General features: G+C 41.3%; 1 protein-coding gene across 2 annotated transcripts in view; it reads right to left on the reverse strand.

Moving 5' to 3' along the window:
* Nucleotides 1-19,073, reverse strand: part of LOC106606771 (adhesion G protein-coupled receptor E2) — a 75,699-nt gene extending 56,626 nt beyond the window's left edge. The window contains exon 1 of one of the 2 annotated variants that reach the window (XM_045720053.1): nt 18,681-19,073. In XM_045720053.1, the coding sequence (XP_045576009.1) occupies nt 18,681-18,711 (31 nt within the window). In that variant the 5' untranslated portion in view covers nt 18,712-19,073. The remainder of the gene's footprint in view (nt 1-18,680) is intronic. The other variant, XM_014203129.2, reaches the window with a different exon arrangement.
* Between the last annotated feature and the right edge of the window lie 392 nt (nt 19,074-19,465).

Raw genomic sequence — 19,465 nt, forward strand, 5'->3', positions numbered from 1 at the left:
GAGCTATTGTCATATTGCCAACCAGCAGATAGTGAAAATCACGCAACTCAACCATCTGTTATTCAGTCAATTCTTAAGGTAGAGACTTCATATTCAGGATTCTGTTTATGTCTACCCCAAAGACAACGTGTGTGGAGCAAGATCTTCCTGTGACAACCGGAAGTGGTTAAAAACAGCCTAGAGCTATTGTCATATAAAACGCACACAGTGAAAATCACGCAACTCAACCATCTGTCATTCAATCAATTCTTAAGGTAGAGACTTCATATTCAGGATTCTGTTTATGTCTACCCCAAGGACAACGTGTGTGGAGCAAGAGCTTCCTGTGACAACCGGAAGTTGTTAAAAACAGCCTAGAGCTATTATCATATGGCCAACCAGCAGATAGAGAAAATCACGCAACTCAACCATGTGCCATTCAGTCAATTCTTAAGGTAGAGACTTCATATTCAGGATTCTGTTTATGTCTACCCCAAAGACAACGTGTGTGGAGGAAGAGCTTCCTGTGACAACCGGAAGTTGTTAAAAACAGCCTAGAGCTATTGTCATATAAAGCGCACATAGTGAAAATCACGCAACTCAACCATCTGTCATTCAGTCAATTCTTAAGGTAGAGACTTCTTATTCAGGATTCTGTTTATGTCTACCCCAAAGACAACGTGTGTGGAGTAAGAACTTCCTGTGACAACCGGAAGTGGTTAAAAACAGCCTAGAGCTATTGTCATATTAAACACACATAGTGAAAATCACGCAACTCAACCATCTGTCATTCAGTCAATTCTTAAGGTAGAGACTTCATATTCAGGATTCTGTTTATGTCTACCCCAAAGACAACGTGTGTGGAGCAAGAACTTCCTGTGACAACCGGAAGTTGTTAAAAACAGCCTAGAGCTATTGTCATATTGCCAACCAGCAGATAGTGAAAATCACGCAACTCAACCATCTGTTATTCAGTCAATTCTTAAGGTAGAGACTTCATATTCAGGATTCTGTTTATGTCTACCGCAAAGACAACGTGTGTGGAGCAAGAGCTTCCTGTGACAACCGGAAGTGGTTAAAAACAGCCTAGAGCTATTGTCATATAAAACGCACACAGTGAAAATCACGCAACTCAACCATCTGTCATTCAATCAATTCTTAAGGTAGAGACTTCATATTCAGGATTCTGTTTATGTCTACCCCAAGGACAACGTGTGTGGAGCAAGAGCTTCCTGTGACAACCGGAAGTTGTTAAAAACAGCCTAGAGCTATTATCATATGGCCAACCAGCAGATAGAGAAAATCACGCAACTCAACCATGTGCCATTCAGTCAATTCTTAAGGTAGAGACTTCATATTCAGGATTCTGTTTATGTCTACCCCAAAGACAACGTGTGTGGAGGAAGAGCTTCCTGTGACAACCGGAAGTTGTTAAAAACAGCCTAGAGCTATTGTCATATAAAGCGCACATAGTGAAAATCACGCAACTCAACCATCTGTCATTCAGTCAATTCTTAAGGTAGAGACTTCTTATTCAGGATTCTGTTTATGTCCTCCCCCAAAGACAACGTGTGTGGAGTAAGAACTTCCTGTGACAACCGGAAGTTGATAAAAACACCCAAGAGCTATTGTCTTATGGCAAACCAGCAGATAGTGAAAATCACGCAACTCAACCATCTGTTATTCAGTCAATTCCTAAGGTAGAGACTTCATATTCAGGATTCTGTTTATGTCTACCCCAAAGACAACGTGTGTGGAGCAAGAGCTTCCTGTGACAACCGGAAGTGGTTAAAAACAGCCTAGAGCTATTGTCATATAAAATGCACATAGTGAAAATCACGCAACTCAACCATCTGTCATTCAGTCAATTCTTAAGGTAGAGACTTCTTATTCAGGATTCTGTTTATGTCTACCCCAAAGACAACGTGTGTGGAGTAAGAACTTCCTGTGACAACCGGAAGTGGTTAAAAACAGCCTAGAGCTATTGTCATATTAAACACACATAGTGAAAATCACGCAACTCAACCATCTGTCATTCAGTCAATTCTTAAGGTAGAGACTTCTTATTCAGGATTCTGTTTATGTCTACCCCAAAGACAACGTGTGTGGAGTAAGAACTTCCTGTGACAACCGGAAGTGGTTAAAAACAGCCTAGAGCTATTGTCATATTAAACACACATAGTGAAAATCACGCAACTCAACCATCTGTCATTCAGTCAATTCTTAAGGTAGAGACTTCATATTCAGGATTCTGTTTATGTCTACCCCAAAGACAACGTGTGTGGAGCAAGAACTTCCTGTGACAACCGGAAGTTGTTAAAAACAGCCTAGAGCTATTGTCATATTGCCAACCAGCAGATAGTGAAAATCACGCAACTCAACCATCTGTTATTCAGTCAATTCTTAAGGTAGAGACTTCATATTCAGGATTCTGTTTATGTCTACCGCAAAGACAACGTGTGTGGAGCAAGAGCTTCCTGTGACAACCGGAAGTGGTTAAAAACAGCCTAGAGCTATTGTCATATAAAACGCACACAGTGAAAATCACGCAACTCAACCATCTGTCATTCAATCAATTCTTAAGGTAGAGACTTCATATTCAGGATTCTGTTTATGTCTACCCCAAGGACAACGTGTGTGGAGCAAGAGCTTCCTGTGACAACCGGAAGTTGTTAAAAACAGCCTAGAGCTATTATCATATGGCCAACCAGCAGATAGAGAAAATCACGCAACTCAACCATGTGCCATTCAGTCAATTCTTAAGGTAGAGACTTCATATTCAGGATTCTGTTTATGTCTACCCCAAAGACAACGTGTGTGGAGGAAGAGCTTCCTGTGACAACCGGAAGTTGTTAAAAACAGCCTAGAGCTATTGTCATATAAAGCGCACATAGTGAAAATCACGCAACTCAACCATCTGTCATTCAGTCAATTCTTAAGGTAGAGACTTCTTATTCAGGATTCTGTTTATGTCCTCCCCCAAAGACAACGTGTGTGGAGTAAGAACTTCCTGTGACAACCGGAAGTTGATAAAAACACCCAAGAGCTATTGTCTTATGGCAAACCAGCAGATAGTGAAAATCACGCAACTCAACCATCTGTTATTCAGTCAATTCCTAAGGTAGAGACTTCATATTCAGGATTCTGTTTATGTCTACCCCAAAGACAACGTGTGTGGAGCAAGAGCTTCCTGTGACAACCGGAAGTGGTTAAAAACAGCCTAGAGCTATTGTCATATAAAATGCACATAGTGAAAATCACGCAACTCAACCATCTGTCATTCAGTCAATTCTTAAGGTAGAGACTTCATATTCAGGATTCTGTTTATGTCTACCCCAAAGACAACGTGTGTTGAGTAAGAACTTCCTGTGACAACCGGAAGTTGTTAAAAACAGCCTAGAGCTATTGTCATATAAAACTCATATAGTGAAAATCACGCAACTCAACCATCTGTCATTCAGTCAATTCTTAAGGTAGAGATTTCATATTCAGGATTCTGTATATGCCTACCCCAAAGACAACGTGTGTCTATTCTTTTTGCAAAAAAAAACTAAAACACATACACATAATTTGGCCATAGTTACATAGTGTGGGGCTTAGAGGCTTATACCGCCTTCAATAGTTATTTTCGTTCAAACAATTCAAGAACCGTCAGACCTAGAGCTCCGAAATTTTAGAAACCTGTTCTAGAGCTCAAGTCGATAGTGCACGGTGATTTATGTGGCTCTAGAAGGTTCTCAGACCGAGAAATCGCCTCGTGCATTTGCAATATGTTCAATTCATTTTGAATATCACGGACATGGCGACATGTAGAAATGTCCCAGAGTCGCAAGACTAGGTGCATTGAAACCGCCTCAGCCCATAGAGACGGACCCCAATGTCTCTGTCCGATAGCTCATTCAGGGACCCCGTAGTAACGCCCTGAAAAAGTGGATTTTCAGCACCAATTAAGGCCATTGCTCGGGCACCGAATGACCTATCGAGCCGAAACTTGGGATTCGTGGTCGCCTCACATAGGTCTACACATATTGTCAGAGCTGGACCCACAGCTATAACGTAACTATGTGTTTCATGTTTTTTATGGTTAAATTTGAAAGCACTGTGAATTATGGGCCTTCTCTGACATATGTGATAGTTGGCTTCTATACGAGTTGGAAAAAGTGGATTTGGTGTCAGATGGTATCAGTTTGGTGTCAGAATGACATCTAATTGACTGATGGACGCTGACTGCTGGGTGACAAGCAATGGAGAGGAACCACAGTCACTGCCCGGCCATCCCGAGTTCATCGGGCCAGTCAATTATGCATTTCTGCAGTATTTTTGAGCATGCCTAAATTTGTGATGCTAAATGCCCATTGAATCATATTGCAAACGTAACGCGCAATATTGCAAATTTGCCGCTCTTGAAATGCACCTGCTGTTGATGGAGTGCACCACGGGGGGGACGCTAGCGTCCCACCTAGCCCATAGAGGTTAAGGTAGAGACTTCATATTCAGGATTCTGTTTATGTCTACCCCAAAGACAACGTGTGTGGAGCAAGAGCTTCCTGTGACAACCGGAAGTGGTTAAAAACAGCCTAGAGCTATTGTCATATAAAACGCACATAGTGAAAATCACGCAACTCAACCATCTGTCATTCAGTCTATTCTTAAGGTAGAGACTTCTTATTCAGGATTCTGTTTATGTCTATCCCAAAGACAACGTGTGTTGAGTAAGAACTTCCTGTGACAACCGGAAGTTGTTAAAAACACCCAAGAGCTTTTGTCATATGGCCAACCAGCAGATAGTGAAAATCACGCAACTCAACCATCTGTCATTCAGTCAATTCTTAAGGTAGAGACTTCATATTCAGGATTCTGTTTATGTCTACCCCAAAGACAACGTGTGTGGAGCAAGAGCTTCCTGTGACAACCGGAAGTGGTTAAAAACAGCCTAGAGCTATTGTCATATAAAATGCACATAGTGAAAATCACGCAACTCAACCATCTGTCATTCAGTCAATTCTTAAGGTAGAGACTTCATATTCAGGATTCTGTTTATGTCTACCCCAAAGACAACGTGTGTTGAGTAAGAACTTCCTGTGACAACCGGAAGTTGTTAAAAACAGCCTAGAGCTATTGTCATATAAAACTCATATAGTGAAAATCACGCAACTCAACCATCTGTCATTCAGTCAATTCTTAAGGTAGAGATTTCATATTCAGGATTCTGTATATGCCTACCCCAAAGACAACGTGTGTCTATTCTTTTTGCAAAAAAAAACTAAAACACATACACATAATTTGGCCATAGTTACATAGTGTGGGGCTTAGAGGCTTATACCGCCTTCAATAGTTATTTTCGTTCAAACAATTCAAGAACCGTCAGACCTAGAGCTCCGAAATTTTAGAAACCTGTTCTAGAGCTCAAGTCGATAGTGCACGGTGATTTATGTGGCTCTAGAAGGTTCTCAGACCGAGAAATCGCCTCGTGCATTTGCAATATGTTCAATTCATTTTGAATATCACGGACATGGCGACATGTAGAAATGTCCCAGAGTCGCAAGACTAGGTGCATTGAAACCGCCTCAGCCCATAGAGACGGACCCCAATGTCTCTGTCCAATAGCTCATTCAGGGACCCCGTAGTAACGCCCTGAAAAAGTGGATTTTCAGCACCAATTAAGGCCATTGCTCGGGCACCGAATGACCTATCGAGCCGAAACTTGGGATTCGTGGTCGCCTCACATAGGTCTACACATATTGTCAGAGCTGGACCCACAGCTATAACGTAACTATGTGTTTCATGTTTTTTATGGTTAAATTTGAAAGCACTGTGAATTATGGGCCTTCTCTGACATATGTGATAGTTGGCTTCTATACGAGTTGGAAAAAGTGGATTTGGTGTCAGATGGTATCAGTTTGGTGTCAGAATGACATCTAATTGACTGATGGACGCTGACTGCTGGGTGACAAGCAATGGAGAGGAACCACAGTCACTGCCCGGCCATCCCGAGTTCATCGGGCCAGTCAATTATGCATTTCTGCAGTATTTTTGAGCATGCCTAAATTTGTGATGCTAAATGCCCATTGAATCATATTGCAAACGTAACGCCGCAATATTGCAAATTTGCCGCTCTTGAAATGCACCTGCTGTTGATGGAGTGCACCACGGGGGGGACGCTAGCGTCCCACCTAGCCCATAGAGGTTAAGGTAGAGACTTCATATTCAGGATTCTGTTTATGTCTACCCCAAAGACAACGTGTGTGGAGCAAGAGCTTCCTGTGACAACCGGAAGTGGTTAAAAACAGCCTAGAGCTATTGTCATATAAAACGCACATAGTGAAAATCACGCAACTCAACCATCTGTCATTCAGTCTATTCTTAAGGTAGAGACTTCTTATTCAGGATTCTGTTTATGTCTATCCCAAAGACAACGTGTGTTGAGTAAGAACTTCCTGTGACAACCGGAAGTTGTTAAAAACACCCAAGAGCTTTTGTCATATGGCCAACCAGCAGATAGTGAAAATCACGCAACTCAACCATCTGTCATTCAGTCAATTCTTAAGGTAGAGACTTCATATTCAGGATTCTGTTTATGTCTACCCCAAAGACAAGGTGTGTGGAGCAAGAGCTTCCTGTGACAACCGGAAGTGGTTAAAAACAGCCTAGAGCTATTGTCATATTAAACACACATAGTGAAAATCACGCAACTCAACCATCTGTCATTCAGTCAATTCTTAAGGTAGAGACTTCATATTCAGGATTCTGTTTATGTCTACCCCAAAGACAACGTGTGTGGAGCAAGAACTTCCTGTGACAACCGGAAGTTGTTAAAAACAGCCTAGAGCTATTGTCATATTGCCAACCAGCAGATAGTGAAAATCACGCAACTCAACCATCTGTTATTCAGTCAATTCTTAAGGTAGAGACTTCATATTCAGGATTCTGTTTATGTCTACCCCAAAGACAACGTGTGTGGAGCAAGAGCTTCCTGTGACAACCGGAAGTGGTTAAAAACAGCCTAGAGCTATTGTCATATAAAACGCACACAGTGAAAATCACGCAACTCAACCATCTGTCATTCAATCAATTCTTAAGGTAGAGACTTCATATTCAGGATTCTGTTTATGTCTACCCCAAGGACAACGTGTGTGGAGCAAGAGCTTCCTGTGACAACCGGAAGTTGTTAAAAACAGCCTAGAGCTATCATCATATGGCCAACCAGCAGATAGAGAAAATCACGCAACTCAACCATGTGCCATTCAGTCAATTCTTAAGGTAGAGACTTCATATTCAGGATTCTGTTTATGTCTACCCCAAAGACAACGTGTGTGGAGCAAGAGCTTCCTGTGACAACCGGAAGTTGTTAAAAACAGCCTAGAGCTATTGTCATATAAAGCGCACATAGTGAAAATCACGCAACTCAACCATCTGTCATTCAGTCAATTCTTAAGGTAGAGACTTCTTATTCAGGATTCTGTTTATGTCTACCCCAAAGACAACGTGTGTGGAGTAAGAACTTCCTGTGACAACCGGAAGTTGATAAAAACACCCAAGAGCTATTGTCTTATGGCAAACCAGCAGATAGTGAAAATCACGCAACTCAACCATCTGTTATTCAGTCAATTCCTAAGGTAGAGACTTCATATTCAGGATTCTGTTTATGTCTACCCCAAAGACAAGGTGTGTGGAGCAAGAGCTTCCTGTGACAACCGGAAGTGGTTAAAAACAGCCTAGAGCTATTGTCATATTAAACACACATTGTGAAAATCACGCAACTCAACCATCTGTCATTCAGTCAATTCTTAAGGTAGAGACTTCATATTCAGGATTCTGTTTATGTCTACCCCAAAGACAACGTGTGTGGAGCAAGAACTTCCTGTGACAACCGGAAGTTGTTAAAAACAGCCTAGAGCTATTGTCATATTGCCAACCAGCAGATAGTGAAAATCACGCAACTCAACCATCTGTTATTCAGTCAATTCTTAAGGTAGAGACTTCATATTCAGGATTCTGTTTATGTCTACCCCAAAGACAACGTGTGTGGAGCAAGAGCTTCCTGTGACAACCGGAAGTGGTTAAAAACAGCCTAGAGCTATTGTCATATAAAACGCACACAGTGAAAATCACGCAACTCAACCATCTGTCATTCAATCAATTCTTAAGGTAGAGACTTCATATTCAGGATTCTGTTAATGTCTACCCCAAGGACAACGTGTGTGGAGCAAGAGCTTCCTGTGACAACCGGAAGTTGTTAAAAACAGCCTAGAGCTATCATCATATGGCCAACCAGCAGATAGAGAAAATCACGCAACTCAACCATGTGCCATTCAGTCAATTCTTAAGGTAGAGACTTCATATTCAGGATTCTGTTTATGTCTACCCCAAAGACAACGTGTGTGGAGCAAGAGCTTCCTGTGACAACCGGAAGTTGTTAAAAACAGCCTAGAGCTATTGTCATATAAAGCGCACATAGTGAAAATCACGCAACTCAACCATCTGTCATTCAGTCAATTCTTAAGGTAGAGACTTCTTATTCAGGATTCTGTTTATGTCTACCCCAAAGACAACGTGTGTGGAGTAAGAACTTCCTGTGACAACCGGAAGTTGATAAAAACACCCAAGAGCTATTGTCTTATGGCAAACCAGCAGATAGTGAAAATCACGCAACTCAACCATCTGTTATTCAGTCAATTCCTAAGGTAGAGACTTCATATTCAGGATTCTGTTTATGTCTACCCCAAAGACAACGTGTGTGGAGCAAGAGCTTCCTGTGACAACCGGAAGTGGTTAAAAACAGCCTAGAGCTATTGTCATATAAAATGCACATAGTGAAAATCACGCAACTCAACCATCTGTCATTCAGTCAATTCTTAAGGTAGAGACTTCATATTCAGGATTCTGTTTATGTCTACCCCAAAGACAACGTGTGTGGAGCAAGAGCTTCCTGTGACAACCGGAAGTGGTTAAAAACAGCCTAGAGCTATTGTCATATAAAACGCACATAGTGAAAATCACGCAACTCAACCATCTGTCATTCAGTCTATTCTTAAGGTAGAGACTTCTTATTCAGGATTCTGTTTATGTCTATCCCAAAGACAACGTGTGTTGAGTAAGAACTTCCTGTGACAACCGGAAGTTGTTAAAAACACCCAAGAGCTTTTGTCATATGGCCAACCAGCAGATAGTGAAAATCACGCAACTCAACCATCTGTCATTCAGTCAATTCTTAAGGTAGAGACTTCATATTCAGGATTCTGTTTATGTCTACCCCAAAGACAAGGTGTGTGGAGCAAGAGCTTCCTGTGACAACCGGAAGTGGTTAAAAACAGCCTAGAGCTATTGTCATATTAAACACACATAGTGAAAATCACGCAACTCAACCATCTGTCATTCAGTCAATTCTTAAGGTAGAGACTTCATATTCAGGATTCTGTTTATGTCTACCCCAAAGACAACGTGTGTGGAGCAAGAACTTCCTGTGACAACCGGAAGTTGTTAAAAACAGCCTAGAGCTATTGTCATATTGCCAACCAGCAGATAGTGAAAATCACGCAACTCAACCATCTGTTATTCAGTCAATTCTTAAGGTAGAGACTTCATATTCAGGATTCTGTTTATGTCTACCCCAAAGACAACGTGTGTGGAGCAAGAGCTTCCTGTGACAACCGGAAGTGGTTAAAAACAGCCTAGAGCTATTGTCATATAAAACGCACACAGTGAAAATCACGCAACTCAACCATCTGTCATTCAATCAATTCTTAAGGTAGAGACTTCATATTCAGGATTCTGTTTATGTCTACCCCAAGGACAACGTGTGTGGAGCAAGAGCTTCCTGTGACAACCGGAAGTTGTTAAAAACAGCCTAGAGCTATCATCATATGGCCAACCAGCAGATAGAGAAAATCACGCAACTCAACCATGTGCCATTCAGTCAATTCTTAAGGTAGAGACTTCATATTCAGGATTCTGTTTATGTCTACCCCAAAGACAACGTGTGTGGAGCAAGAGCTTCCTGTGACAACCGGAAGTTGTTAAAAACAGCCTAGAGCTATTGTCATATAAAGCGCACATAGTGAAAATCACGCAACTCAACCATCTGTCATTCAGTCAATTCTTAAGGTAGAGACTTCTTATTCAGGATTCTGTTTATGTCTACCCCAAAGACAACGTGTGTGGAGTAAGAACTTCCTGTGACAACCGGAAGTTGATAAAAACACCCAAGAGCTATTGTCTTATGGCAAACCAGCAGATAGTGAAAATCACGCAACTCAACCATCTGTTATTCAGTCAATTCCTAAGGTAGAGACTTCATATTCAGGATTCTGTTTATGTCTACCCCAAAGACAACGTGTGTGGAGCAAGAGCTTCCTGTGACAACCGGAAGTGGTTAAAAACAGCCTAGAGCTATTGTCATATAAAATGCACATAGTGAAAATCACGCAACTCAACCATCTGTCATTCAGTCAATTCTTAAGGTAGAGACTTCATATTCAGGATTCTGTTTATGTCTACCCCAAAGACAACGTGTGTTGAGTAAGAACTTCCTGTGACAACCGGAAGTTGTTAAAAACAGCCTAGAGCTATTGTCATATAAAACTCATATAGTGAAAATCACGCAACTCAACCATCTGTCATTCAGTCAATTCTTAAGGTAGAGATTTCATATTCAGGATTCTGTATATGCCTACCCCAAAGACAACGTGTGTCTATTCTTTTTGCAAAAAAAACTAAAACACATACACACAATTTGGCCATAGTTACATAGTGTGGGGCTTAGAGGCTTATACCGCCTTCAATAGTTATTTTCGTTCAAACAATTCAAGAACCGTCAGACCTAGAGCTCCGAAATTTTAGAAACCTGTTCTAGAGCTCAAGTCGATAGTGCACGGTGATTTATGTGGCTCTAGAAGGTTCTCAGACCGAGAAATCGCCTCGTGCATTTGCAATATGTTCAATTCATTTTGAATATCACGGACATGGCGACATGTAGAAATGTCCCAGAGTCGCAAGACTAGGTGCATTGAAACCGCCTCAGCCCATAGAGACGGACCCCAATGTCTCTGTCCGATAGCTCATTCAGGGACCCCGTAGTAACGCCCTGAAAAAGTGGATTTTCAGCACCAATTAAGGCCATTGCTCGGGCACCGAATGACCTATCGAGCCGAAACTTGGGATTCGTGGTCGCCTCACATAGGTCTACACATATTGTCAGAGCTGGACCCACAGCTATAACGTAACTATGTGTTTCATGTTTTTTATGGTTAAATTTGAAAGCACTGTGAATTATGGGCCTTCTCTGACATATGTGATAGTTGGCTTCTATACGAGTTGGAAAAAGTGGATTTGGTGTCAGATGGTATCAGTTTGGTGTCAGAATGACATCTAATTGACTGATGGACGCTGACTGCTGGGTGACAAGCAATGGAGAGGAACCACAGTCACTGCCCGGCCATCCCGAGTTCATCGGGCCAGTCAATTATGCATTTCTGCAGTATTTTTGAGCATGCCTAAATTTGTGATGCTAAATGCCCATTGAATCATATTGCAAACGTAACGCGCAATATTGCAAATTTGCCGCTCTTGAAATGCACCTGCTGTTGATGGAGTGCACCACGGGGGGGACGCTAGCGTCCCACCTAGCCCATAGAGGTTAAGGTAGAGACTTCATATTCAGGATTCTGTTTATGTCTACCCCAAAGACAACGTGTGTGGAGCAAGAGCTTCCTGTGACAACCGGAAGTGGTTAAAAACAGCCTAGAGCTATTGTCATATAAAACGCACATAGTGAAAATCACGCAACTCAACCATCTGTCATTCAGTCTATTCTTAAGGTAGAGACTTCTTATTCAGGATTCTGTTTATGTCTATCCCAAAGACAACGTGTGTTGAGTAAGAACTTCCTGTGACAACCGGAAGTTGTTAAAAACACCCAAGAGCTTTTGTCATATGGCCAACCAGCAGATAGTGAAAATCACGCAACTCAACCATCTGTCATTCAGTCAATTCTTAAGGTAGAGACTTCATATTCAGGATTCTGTTTATGTCTACCCCAAAGACAAGGTGTGTGGAGCAAGAGCTTCCTGTGACAACCGGAAGTGGTTAAAAACAGCCTAGAGCTATTGTCATATTAAACACACATAGTGAAAATCACGCAACTCAACCATCTGTCATTCAGTCAATTCTTAAGGTAGAGACTTCATATTCAGGATTCTGTTTATGTCTACCCCAAAGACAACGTGTGTGGAGCAAGAGCTTCCTGTGACAACCGGAAGTTGTTAAAAACAGCCTAGAGCTATCATCATATGGCCAACCAGCAGATAGAGAAAATCACGCAACTCAACCATGTGCCATTCAGTCAATTCTTAAGGTAGAGACTTCATATTCAGGATTCTGTTTATGTCTACCCCAAAGACAACGTGTGTGGAGCAAGAGCTTCCTGTGACAACCGGAAGTTGTTAAAAACAGCCTAGAGCTATTGTCATATAAAGCGCACATAGTGAAAATCACGCAACTCAACCATCTGTCATTCAGTCAATTCTTAAGGTAGAGACTTCATATTCAGGATTCTGTTTATGTCTACCCCAAAGACAACGTGTGTTGAGTAAGAACTTCCTGTGACAACCGGAAGTTGTTAAAAACAGCCTAGAGCTATTGTCATATAAAACTCATATAGTGAAAATCACGCAACTCAACCATCTGTCATTCATTCAATTCTTAAGGTAGAGATTTCATATTCAGGATTCTGTATATGCCTACCCCAAAGACAACGTGTGTCTATTCTTTTTGCAAAAAAAAACTAAAACACATACACACAATTTGGCCATAGTTACATAGTGTGGGGCTTAGAGGCTTATACCGCCTTCAATAGTTATTTTCGTTCAAACAATTCAAGAACCGTCAGACCTAGAGCTCCGAAATTTTAGAAACCTGTTCTAGAGCTCAAGTCGATAGTGCACGGTGATTTATGTGGCTCTAGAAGGTTCTCAGACCGAGAAATCGCCTCGTGCATTTGCAATATGTTCAATTCATTTTGAATATCACGGACATGGCGACATGTAGAAATGTCCCAGAGTCGCAAGACTAGGTGCATTGAAACCGCCTCAGCCCATAGAGACGGACCCCAATGTCTCTGTCCGATAGCTCATTCAGGGACCCCGTAGTAACGCCCTGAAAAAGTGGATTTTCAGCACCAATTAAGGCCATTGCTCGGGCACCGAATGACCTATCGAGCCGAAACTTGGGATTCGGGGTCGCCTCACATAGGCCTACACATATTGTCAGAGCTGGACCCGCAGCTATAACGTAACTATGTGTTTTATGGTTTTTTATGGTTAAAATTGAAAGCACTGTGAATTATGGGCCTTCTCTGACATATGTGATAGTTGGCTTCTATACGAGTTGGAAAAAGTGGATTTGGTGTCAGATGGTATCAGTTTGGTGTCAGAATGACATCTAATTGACTGATGGACGCTGACTGCTGGGTGACAAGCAATGGAGAGGAACCACAGTCACTGCCCGGCCATCCCGAGTTCATCGGGCCAGTCAATTATGCATTTCTGCAGTATTTTTGAGCATGCCTAAATTTGTGATGCTAAATGCCCATTGAATCATATTGCAAACGTAACGCGCAATATTGCAAATTTGCCGCTCTTGAAATGCACCTGCTGTTGATGGAGTGCACCACGGGGGGGACGCTAGCGTCCCACCTAGCCCATAGAGGTTAAGGTAGAGACTTCATATTCAGGATTCTGTTTATGTCTACCCCAAAGACAACGTGTGTGGAGCAAGAGCTTCCTGTGACAACCGGAAGTGGTTAAAAACAGCCTAGAGCTATTGTCATATAAAACGCACATAGTGAAAATCACGCAACTCAACCATCTGTCATTCAGTCTATTCTTAAGGTAGAGACTTCTTATTCAGGATTCTGTTTATGTCTATCCCAAAGACAACGTGTGTTGAGTAAGAACTTCCTGTGACAACCGGAAGTTGTTAAAAACACCCAAGAGCTTTTGTCATATGGCCAACCAGCAGATAGTGAAAATCACGCAACTCAACCATCTGTCATTCAGTCAATTCTTAAGGTAGAGACTTCATATTCAGGATTCTGTTTATGTCTACCCCAAAGACAACGTGTGTGGAGCAAGAACTTCCTGTGACAACCGGAAGTTGTTAAAAACAGCCTAGAGCTATTGTCATATTGCCAACCAGCAGATAGTGAAAATCACGCAACTCAACCATCTGTTATTCAGTCAATTCTTAAGGTAGAGACTTCATATTCAGGATTCTGTTTATGTCTACCGCAAAGACAACGTGTGTGGAGCAAGAGCTTCCTGTGACAACCGGAAGTGGTTAAAAACAGCCTAGAGCTATTGTCATATAAAACGCACACGGTGAAAATCACGCAACTCAACCATCTGTCATTCAATCAATTCTTAAGGTAGAGACTTCATATTCAGGATTCTGTTTATGTCTACCCCAAGGACAACGTGTGTGGAGCAAGAGCTTCCTGTGACAACCGGAAGTTGTTAAAAACAGCCTAGAGCTATTATCATATGGCCAACCAGCAGATAGAGAAAATCACGCAACTCAACCATGTGCCATTCAGTCAATTCTTAAGGTAGAGACTTCATATTCAGGATTCTGTTTATGTCTACCCCAAAGACAACGTGTGTGGAGCAAGAGCTTCCTGTGACAACCGGAAGTTGTTAAAAACAGCCTAGAGCTATTGTCATATAAAGCGCACATAGTGAAAATCACGCAACTCAACCATCTGTCATTCAGTCAATTCTTAAGGTAGAGACTTCTTATTCAGGATTGTGTTTATGTCTACCCCAAAGACAACGTGTGTGGAGTAAGAACTTCCTGTGACAACCGGAAGTTGATAAAAACACCCAAGAGCTATTGTCTTATGGCAAACCAGCAGATAGTGAAAATCACGCAACTCAACCATCTGTCATTCAGTCAATTCTTAAGGTAGAGACTTCATATTCAGGATTCTGTTTATGTCTACCCCAAAGACAACGTGTGTTGAGTAAGAACTTCCTGTGACAACCGGAAGTTGTTAAAAACAGCCTAGAGCTATTGTCATATAAAACTCATATAGTGAAAATCACGCAACTCAACCATCTGTCATTCATTCAATTCTTAAGGTAGAGATTTCATATTCAGGATTCTGTATATGCCTACCCCAAAGACAACGTGTGTCTATTCTTTTTGCAAAAAAAAACTAAAACACATACACACAATTTGGCCATAGTTACATAGTGTGGGGCTTAGAGGCTTATACCGCCTTCAATAGTTATTTTCGTTCAAACAATTCAAGAACCGTCAGACCTAGAGCTCCGAAATTTTAGAAACCTGTTCTAGAGCTCAAGTCGATAGTGCACGGTGATTTATGTGGCTCTAGAAGGTTCTCAGACCGAGAAATCGCCTCGTGCATTTGCAATATGTTCAATTCATTTTGAATATCACGGACATGGCGACATGTAGAAATGTCCCAGAGTCGCAAGACTAGGTGCATTGAAACCGCCTCAGCCCATAGAGACGGACCCCAATGTCTCTGTCCGATAGCTCATTCAGGGACCCCGTAGTAACACCATGAAAAAGTGGATTTTCAGCACCAATTAAGGCCATTGCTCGGGCACCGAATGACCTATCGAGCCGAAACTTGGGATTCGGGGTCGCCTCACATAGGCCTACACATATTGTCAGAGCTGGACCCGCAGCTATAACGTAACTATGTGTTTTATGGTTTTTTATGGTTAAAATTGAAAGCACTGTGAATTATGGGCCTTCTCTGACATATGTGATAGTTGGGCATTCTGAGCATGTCAAATTCCGTTAAAAATGTTTAAAGCAACAGTGTCCCACTTCTCCCTCATCATACATGACAAGTAGACTGTCTGCATTGATTCATGGCTTAACATAGGGCTATATATCATTTGGGCAGTATAAATACCATTTGGACTATGGTTCACTGACTTTTGGGTTTGGAAACCGACTTCCTATGATCGTACATGGCAAACAGACAAACATCCTGATTTGGCACCTTCAATACTTTCATACACGTATAATTGACAAAAAAGAATTGGACATTTCATTTGCACATTTCTAATGGCATTTGGCATAAAAAAAAGAAAAAAATATGTCACTTTTGACTTCCTATGAAATCATATTCCAAATGCACAAATCATATGCCTTATGCACAAGCAAATATGTCACTTTTGACTTCCTATGAAATCATATTGCAAATGCACAAAACATATGCCTTATGCACAAGCAAAAACAACCCAAAAAATTATGTCAATAAAATATGTCAAATGTATGTCCATACAGCTCTTATACATGTGTAATTGCCATAAAAATTGAGAAACCACTCTTTAAGGGGTTGAAAAGTTTTCAAAAAATATGTCATTTTTTCAAAATTTGACTCTTGGGTCTTGAATTGTGTTACATTTGCAATATGAAAACTCACAGCGGAGAGCTCTAGCCATCTATTGAAAATTTGCTGTGATTTGGCACATTCAATACTTTCATAATTGACAAAAAAAAGCATTGAACATGTCATTTTGCAAAAAAAATGAAAAACAAAAATCACTTTTTTCCTATGAAATCATATTCCAAATGCACAAAACATATGCCTTGTGCACAAGCAAAAGCAACCCAAAAAACGACGTCAATAAAAAAACGTCATTAGCATGTTCATACAGCTCTTATACATGTGTAATTGACATAACAATCGAAAAAAAATCGAAAAACGGTCCAGAAACCACTTTTTAAGGGGTTGAAAAGTTTTCCAAAAATATGTCATTTTTTCAAAATTTGACTCTTGGGTCTTGAATTGTGTTACATTTGCAATATGAAAATTCACTGCGGAGAGCTCTAGCCATCTATTGGATATTTGCTGTGATTTGGCACATTCAATACTTTCATAATTGACAAAAAAAAGCATTGGATATGTCATTTTGCCAGAAAAATGAAAAGAAAAATGTCACTTTTTTCCTATGAAATCATATTCAAAATGCACAAATCATATGCCTTGTGCACAAGCAAAAGCAACCCAAAAAACGACGTCAATAAAAAACGTCATAAGCATGTTCATACAGCTCTTATACATGTGTAATTGACATAACAATCGAAAAATTTTCGAAAAACGGTCCAGAAACCACTTTTTTAAGGGTTGATAAGTTTTCAAAAAAATATCATATTATCAAAATCTGACCCTTGGGTGTAGACTTGGGTATCAATCCACGGTGGAGCGCGCTCGCCATCTATTGGAAATTTGGGGTGTTACAATTGGCAATTGCCATCGGAAAATTGCCATATGATTGGCCCGGAGATGGACCGCTTTCGGTGGTATTTACAATCGTGTGTATGATTCGTGCTATGCCAATATGTTCCCATGTTATTTTGTCCAAATTAGGGGGGTTTTCCCTTAATCTTGGAACGCCACCCGGCGTCCCACCTGGGCGAACCGGCCGAGGCATGGGCGCTGGGCAAGCCAGTTGGGGCGTAAAACCCGATGAACCGGCAGGAGCGTGAAAGCCTAGAGACACGGCTGAAGCATGAGAGCCTGACGATCCGGCTGAGGCATGACGTCTGTCGATCCCGCTGAAGGGGAGCCCGATGATCCAGTAGAGTGTGATGGGGGTGGGAAGCCGCCAAACCAGGAAAACCTCTCGAGCCAGCCAGGGCGTGAAAGCCCGACAGGCTGGCTTAGGCACCATGTTTTCCCTCCACAGTTTTGCCAGAGTGTGACAGTTGACATCATGGCTTGTCATGATTCTACCCTTAGGTGCCTCTCAAGGCTTATAATCTTTTCCCCCTTGCATAGCTTTCAAGATGGCGCTGATAGAGATGGTCGCCGTGTTCATGGCTCCTTTTTATGTTATTTCTCACCTTATTAGCTCAGAACGTCCTTTGCATTATTATATACAGCCAGAAATAACTTTTGAATATTAGAGCGGCTGTAACTCACAACTCAGCATTTTTGCCAGATATTTTACTGTTGATACTTAAGTATATTTTTTCAATTACATTTACTTTTGATAAATAAGTACATTTAAAACCAAATACTTTTAGACTTTTACTCAAGTAGTATTTTACTGCGTAATTTTACTTGAGAAATATTCTATTAAGGTACCTTTATTTTTCCTTAAGTATGAAAAATGGGTACTTTTTCCACCACTGATAACTCAACCATTCCGCTTTACTTAATAACATTTTTCAGTTGTTCCTAAATGTAGTTTCAGTTCATGTCAGAAATTATGTCTAATGCAATCTGAGAGTAGCCTGGTCCCAGATCTGTTTGTGTCTGGCATGTGACCATGACCATAGGGGTTGGCAAGACAGTAAGAACAGATCTTGGAGCAGGCTAAGCTGAGAGGTGTTCAACCCTGTAGTGACCTCCTGTGGGACCCTGATCATAATGACCTGCCAATGAATTTGCACAGTAGCATTTCAGGCAAATCCTAATTTAAGTCAAATGATCACTTAGTTATGCTTTGATATCAATGGGAGACTAAGTGAAAATTCAATTCAAGTTAGGATTTGCCTCTTCAAGTTCAACATCCACGTCTTTTACTCTACTTTACTCTTCATCTAACCATCCCCGATCAAACATAAACACTCTCTGATTTAGTGCTTTCTCTCCCAAACACACAACCTTCTCCATGGCAACATGACTTCTGTGTAAACAGTTTACAAAAATGACTCACCCAGAATCAGGAGATGCACTCTGCCTGTCATGGTGAAGAAGAATCTCACTACCTCTTCTATGAGAATCACAACGCACAAGATTAGACCAGGGCTGAAACTCTATTCAAAAGTGTGATAAAGATCCGTCTTCTCTTCTTCTCAGGAGTTTCTCCAAACTTCTCAGGGTTGTTTTACTGAAGATAAATGGCACCCGTTTCCATCAACTCAGTCAAGCTTCTGTCTAGTAGACTGAGTTCTGCTGACATCACCAAATGAGAGATAAAATGACAAGTAGTCACTGTGCTCTCATCACTTGCCTAGAACTCTCTGTCTCTGACTCGCTCTCCTTCTCTTCCACCCTGTGTGGTGGTCTGGGCTGTGTCTGGCTTACTGACATACTAAGAGGTTTCTGGGCAGAGTTTCAGTTGAGCCGCTGCTGTTGAGTCACGCCCCTGAGACAGTGAGGGAGGGCAATGCGGTTGGAGGACGAGGAGGGGGGTTTAGCAATTGCTGCTGTTTAATTATATATTTTTTTATCTCTGCTCTTTAGGGTTCCATGACAACAACACGACCTAAACTGGCCTCTCTCTCTTTCTCCAATTTAAGGGGCTTTATTGGCAAGGGAAACATTTGTTTACATTGCCAAAGCAAGTTTAGGGCCAAATAGCATTCTAGTTGGCTCTGTTTTTTTGTTAATTCTTTCCAATGTGTCAAGTAATTATATTTTTGTTGTCTCATGGTTTGGTTGGGTCTAATTGTGTTGCTGTCCTGGGGCTCTGTGGGGTCTGTTTATGTTTGTGAACAG

Source organism: Salmo salar, chromosome ssa06, assembly GCF_905237065.1.
Source record: "Salmo salar chromosome ssa06, Ssal_v3.1, whole genome shotgun sequence".
In the NCBI taxonomy this organism is placed as follows: domain Eukaryota; kingdom Metazoa; phylum Chordata; class Actinopteri; order Salmoniformes; family Salmonidae; genus Salmo; species Salmo salar.